This window comes from Rhea americana, unplaced genomic scaffold (genome assembly GCF_003343005.1).
Source record: "Rhea americana isolate MKP2758 unplaced genomic scaffold, rheAme1 scaffold_0, whole genome shotgun sequence".
Lineage (NCBI taxonomy): Eukaryota > Metazoa > Chordata > Aves > Rheiformes > Rheidae > Rhea > Rhea americana.
In genome coordinates, this window is record NW_028185037.1 from 10,190,765 (window position 1) to 10,196,411 (window position 5,647).

At 36.1% G+C, this 5,647-nt stretch overlaps 1 protein-coding gene across 1 annotated transcript in view; it reads left to right on the forward strand.

The window, feature by feature from the left end:
- The window catches only part of UTP23 (UTP23 small subunit processome component), a 6,711-nt gene extending 1,298 nt beyond the window's left edge, over nucleotides 1-5,413 (forward strand). The window contains exons 2-3 of the mRNA XM_085311374.1: nucleotides 1,671-1,845; nucleotides 2,743-5,413. Coding sequence (XP_085167500.1) covers nucleotides 1,671-1,845; nucleotides 2,743-3,123 — 556 coding nt within the window. The 3' untranslated portion in view covers nucleotides 3,124-5,413. The remainder of the gene's footprint in view (nucleotides 1-1,670; nucleotides 1,846-2,742) is intronic.
- The last annotated feature ends 234 nt before the right edge of the window (nucleotides 5,414-5,647 follow it).

The window sequence follows — 5,647 nt, forward strand, 5'->3', positions numbered from 1 at the left end:
ACCTGCTGGCCACACTCTTCCTAATGCACCCCAGCAGACCATTGGCCTTCTTGGCCACAAGGGCACACTGCTGGCTCATGGTCAACTTGTCATCCACCAGCACTCTCAGGTCCTTCYCTGCAGAGCTGCTCYCCAKCAGGTCAGCCCCCAGCTTGTCCTGGTGCCWRGGGTTATTTTTCCCTAGGTGCAGGACTTTATGCTTGCGCTTGTTGAACCTAAGCAGCTGTTTTCAAGGGAAAACAAAGATGTGCTAAACAATGATGATGAGCAAGTAAAATATGAAGGCCAGGAATCTAAGTTGCCTTGGAATATTATTATTTTGCTTGACCTTAATTATGATGTAATGATAAAAGCTCAATAGCTTGGATTTTTGCAGTAACAGAATAGCCAGCCAGCTGTCACTGAAGCAGGTACAGTTATTGAAAATATCAGGAAGGTGAAAATCTKTGGCATCAAAAGTTAATTGGTGATCTGTCTTGAAAGGTATATAGAACTGACGCATTCTTCTAAACAGTAGAAAGTATCAAATTATAATCTGACCATAACTTTAAAAGTTTTGATGAATCATTTTGATCCAAAGTGTATTCTAATCATGTTTTAGCAAAAGTACTTCTTGCTTCCTTCAGCAATATCTGCTAGTTGTTTTGACCCATTTTGGACTTTAGCAGCTGAACTGATCCCACCCACCCTGTCAGAATGCCAGGTTGGTCAGAAAGCACCTCTGTAATGTGATCAGAGATTTTCCAAATAAATGTGTTGGGATTACTCTGAGAGTCTTTTTAAAGTACAGGTTAAAGTCCCCACAAAGACTGTCCTCAAAGGCTAAACTTTCTTCTCTGGGAAGAATATGATTTTGTTTAGTATCTTTCAGTTATTATGGAGATGCTAGTATCTAAATAATAGTTCTAAAGAGGTTTTTGGAATGCCTACTTCTTTTGATGAGTGCCGTGCTACTGTATCCTTGAAGCTGTATTGCAGGGCTGTATTGCACATTTAATGGGAAGGCTCAGTGGGCTAAGTGAGTTAGATTTTTAGCTCCTGATCATTTCTGAGTTTCTTGCATTTAGAATCCAAGCTGGCATCCTTGTTGACTGCTATACTGTGCTGTGCATACCTGACAGTTTTAAGTCATGCTAAGAGGAACATTTTAGAATTGCATTTTATTGTCTTACAGGAATATTGTTGTCATCAATATTCAGGTTTTAAATTGCAAGAATAATGTCATTCTTCTTTTGCATGAGTCAGAATCTGATAGCAAATTTGAAGCAAGATCAAACATTAATGTAGAATTTAACTTGCATGCAGTGATTAATCAATTTTCGCTAGTTTTAAGTATTTTTGTTTTGTCTGTTACAATATTATTTCCTTTGTGAGGTGATATCCAAGCAGAATTGTAAGGAATTAGTTTTCACCAATATAAAATATTTTAAAATCCATCTAACATGACTTACTACTGATCAGCCTTGTTTGGCATCAGGGAAATCCTGCTGAGATTTTCAGATTAGTCCCTTTGAGATGACTGTGTGCCATTTACAAATCATACAGCCTGAACAGGTGGGCATTGTTCATTCTTTCTTACGGATCAGAATTCATAATGACAATCTTCTGCTCTTGTAAAAATTCTGTAGTTATTTTTTTGTTTAGAAATCAATGTTACCTTTGCTTTTCAGATGTGTTCTAAAAGAACTGGAATCTTTGGGGAAAGCACTGTATGGAGCAAAATTAATTGCCCAAAGATTTCAAGTTCGAAACTGTTCTCACGTCAAGAATCCCGTGAGTGGTTCAGCCTGTTTACTTTCCATGATTGAGGAAGGCAATCCTCATCACTTCTTTATTGCTACACAGGTAAATGCTCATAGCAGATGTAACTCTATTTCATTTTAAAGTGATCTTTTGTACCTAAGGATAAGAAAAGCTGCAGAAACCTTGATTATGAGATTTTAAATACTTGTGGAAACAGATCTTTAAGTCTCACTTGCCTTTAAATATACTTACAGACTATGAAACGGGGAATATTTTGGTTTTACTTGTGCCACTAGCTTGTTTTCCTCAAGAAGCTTATTAATTACAGTTTAGCAGAAAGTGTAAACAACATACAGAATAGCTGTTGACATATAAGAAAGCAACTGATGAGTGTTAATGTGTATATTGAGTAGGAACAAAAACATTTTGTGTTTGCATGTGCACACCTTCCCCCACCAAACTCTGTTGTGCACGTTAATCTGTAAAGTGAAATTGCATTGTGTTAAACCAGTATTCAGTTGCAGATTTTGAAAATTATGAATTTATTTATTTTTATTACTGAAAAATCAAGGTAAAACTTGTGTGCAAGTAAGACACCATGTCTTTTCTTAGGTCTACTGTTGTGACTGTATAAAATATATACAGTAAATAAAATGGTTTACAGTAGCATTCTGTATACTTACATAMGGTACAAGGAGTTTAAAATTACTTCTTATGGAAGAAATTATGTTACTTCTTGTAAAGTCCTATAGTAAAGAGCATGGGCTGGGACTTTTCCTCAAAAAATATACATATGCACATAGAAGGGGAAGGGAAACACTTTATTAATTTTCTGTCAGGAGTACAGCTAATCAGAAGGATAGAAGTTGAAATTTAAATGGCTCTGAAAGATGCTGCCAGAGATAAAATTTATTATAAAAAAGATAAGACACTTAATCTAGCATTTGATGCAAATACTGTTTAATTCCAAAATATTGACTGAAGTATTTAATTTTACAGGACCAGGATTTAGCAAACAAAGTGAAAAAGAAGGCTGGCGTTCCTCTTCTCTTTATTATTCAGAACACTATGGTGCTCGACAAACCTTCTCCTAAATCTCTGGCATTTGTTCAGATGTTGCAGACAAATCAACTTGTCCCAGAGCACCAAAAACAAAGTATTGTGGAACTTAAAGAAAAAGAAGGACTAGCAAAGCAAGAAGGTGAAAAAAGAAGAAAACGTAAAAGGGCAGGTGGCCCCAATCCTCTCAGCTGTCTGAAGAAGAAAAAGAAAACACAGGGGAGCCAAGAGCCCTCTACTGAAAAGAAAAAAAGAAAAAGAAAGCGAAATMGGGTTAAAACAAAAGCCCTGCCGTCAGTGCAGAAGAAAGAAGAAGAATAAATTTATCTTTGTAATTAATATAGGGCTTGAAAAATATTTCTTGAACTTTGGAAAAAGAAAGGTTAATATGCAATAATGTGAAATTAAGTTGTTAATATTAAAACTTATTTTTATGAGATGATACTGTTTATTATTACATCCTCAATGTTTGCAGGTTGTTGCCCTGATACTTCATCTGTTATTCAGTAACTGAGTTTGTGGCAAAATACTTAGGAATTTTCATGGTTCATTATTCTCTCCAGCATCTTGRCTCAAGTTAGGGAGTTCACATGGTCATCAGCAGTTTTTAGAAAATACTTCTTGGGATTCACATGAATTTTTGGTAGGATATCCATCTTCTTTCTAATTTAGATTGCTATTCTTACTAAAGCTAGTTTTGACAGCTGTTTTACAGAATCTAGAATTGATCTAGAAGAGCACTTTACTTGTATCTGTGTTGTTTGTATATGCTCTTACAAAGCTGATTTCTCTCACGGAGCGACTGGATAATCTCTGAAAGTCCCTTCTAGCCTATATTATTCCACAAGTTCTGTGAACCAATATATTGATCTTGCCCTTCATTTAGTAAGGAGAAGCAGTAGGATGTGTGATTGTTTTGATACTCCTGAAACATATTATTTATGACATCCCTCTTAAACTCAATGGCTTGCCTTACCTCACTTTCTTCATTTACGTAAGTTAGTGTCCAGCCTGGCAAATAGGATCTTAAAATATTAGAAAAGCAGTTACTCAGTCAAATTCAGCCAGCTTGGAGTTAATCGGAGTAGCTTAATGATTTTGCCAGAGCTTATTTTTCATCCTGTCTATGGAAAGCTTCAGGGACTATGTAGACTGCCACCCCAGCTCCCTGTGCCTGTTCTGCCTGTATCTCCTAACTAGCATCTTGACAAAGAAGGTTTCCTTTAATCCTCCAAAGATACGTGTGTTGCTGTTTGGCTCAATAGATAGGAAATAGCTTGTTAAGTGTAACTCATTTACAATCTCAGTACTCAGACGCTAGTGCACTAGTATTTAAATAGGGGAAAATGTGCAGAATCAAAGAACTGTCTAAACTCTAATGCTGTCACAGTACAGCACAGCTGTGGGGGACTTTTCAAATAGGGTAAGGTAATGGAAACGACATTTTGTTGCGCTTCTTTCACTGTATATAAAAAATGGAATTGTGTTGGAAGAAGGAGCTGCAAAAAATATTTCAAGTATCTGATTTTCTTTAGTTGATATTTCGTGTACCTTGCATGCTTGATAACATTAGGAGACAGAAGTGAGTAACTGAGCTGACATAATAACAGGGGTATGCAATATAATACATAAATATCATGGCATAGATATGCTGTTGCATTGCTCCCAGTCATATCTTTCCAATTTTGACTTAATGCATTTCTGCTCAAACAAGATGTAGTTCCTGAAAAGAACACTCTTTTTTCTTCACCTACATGAGGTTAAGCCATGTTTTTTAAGCAATCCTTAAATGTATGCATCATTTATTTCGCAAAATGTTTCTTGCATGTGCCTTATCTGCACTAATTCTTAAGTATTTACAATAGGTGCATGCTAGGAGCACATGCAACTATAACATATGATGCTTTTCTATTCTTTTTTTTCTTTTTATTTCAAGTTGTAAGGGCAGTTGTTTCACAGAGTTTGAGAAACCAGCTTGAGTAATGAGAGTTAACCAGTCTTATGGGGAAAYTGCAAAGTCCTCCCCTTGAATCTGTAGAGGTTTCCCTCAAGCCAGTGAAAGAGAAGTGTATCAGTATACCCAGGTGCTTACAGCACAGTACACTGCTGTGTATTGTAGACCCAGATCTAACAACAGAGCTGTTAGGAGTGCGCAGTACCTTTTAGTTTTCTGTATGAGAAACTACAGCTTGGGAAGTGACCACTAGAGACTGGAACAGCAAAGAAGGATGCTATACTCCAGATGAAAGCGTTAATTAAAAATCAAAAGCAGTCATGCACATCTCTCTTGTTTCTCTCTTGATTGCTAATACACAGTGAGTCCTGAAGGGAAATCTTATAACTCCTAGAATTTCCTTAATAGACCTAATTGTTTAACGCATATCACCTTTCTCGAGCTATCCTATTCCTTTTCTCATTTATTTGGAAATAACGTAATGTTGATGCAGTTTTGCTTCCCATTCCCATAAGTGTTACTCATATTTCTTTTCCTCCTCAAACTGACCTAAGGTCTGGAAAATGCTGCTATGTAGGGAGTTTGGAGCACACTTTTTTTCACGGATGGTCCATCTTCAAAATGTTGTTCTGAGTAAAGAGTATAGTAAAGCAATAACTTAAGAATTGATTTTTTTATTATTATTATTGCTGTTTTTAACGTTTGAGCAGAATACAGGCCATATTTACAACAGCCACTTTCATCACTTTCATTGCAGGTGCAACACAAAACTAAAATACTGTTTTTTTTTTTAGACAGACATAAAGTGAACATAACTACAGCAGAAAGAACAATTTAACAGTCCCCAAATGACTCTCACCTTAAGAATTTAAAGCCTTTTAAAACTGTATT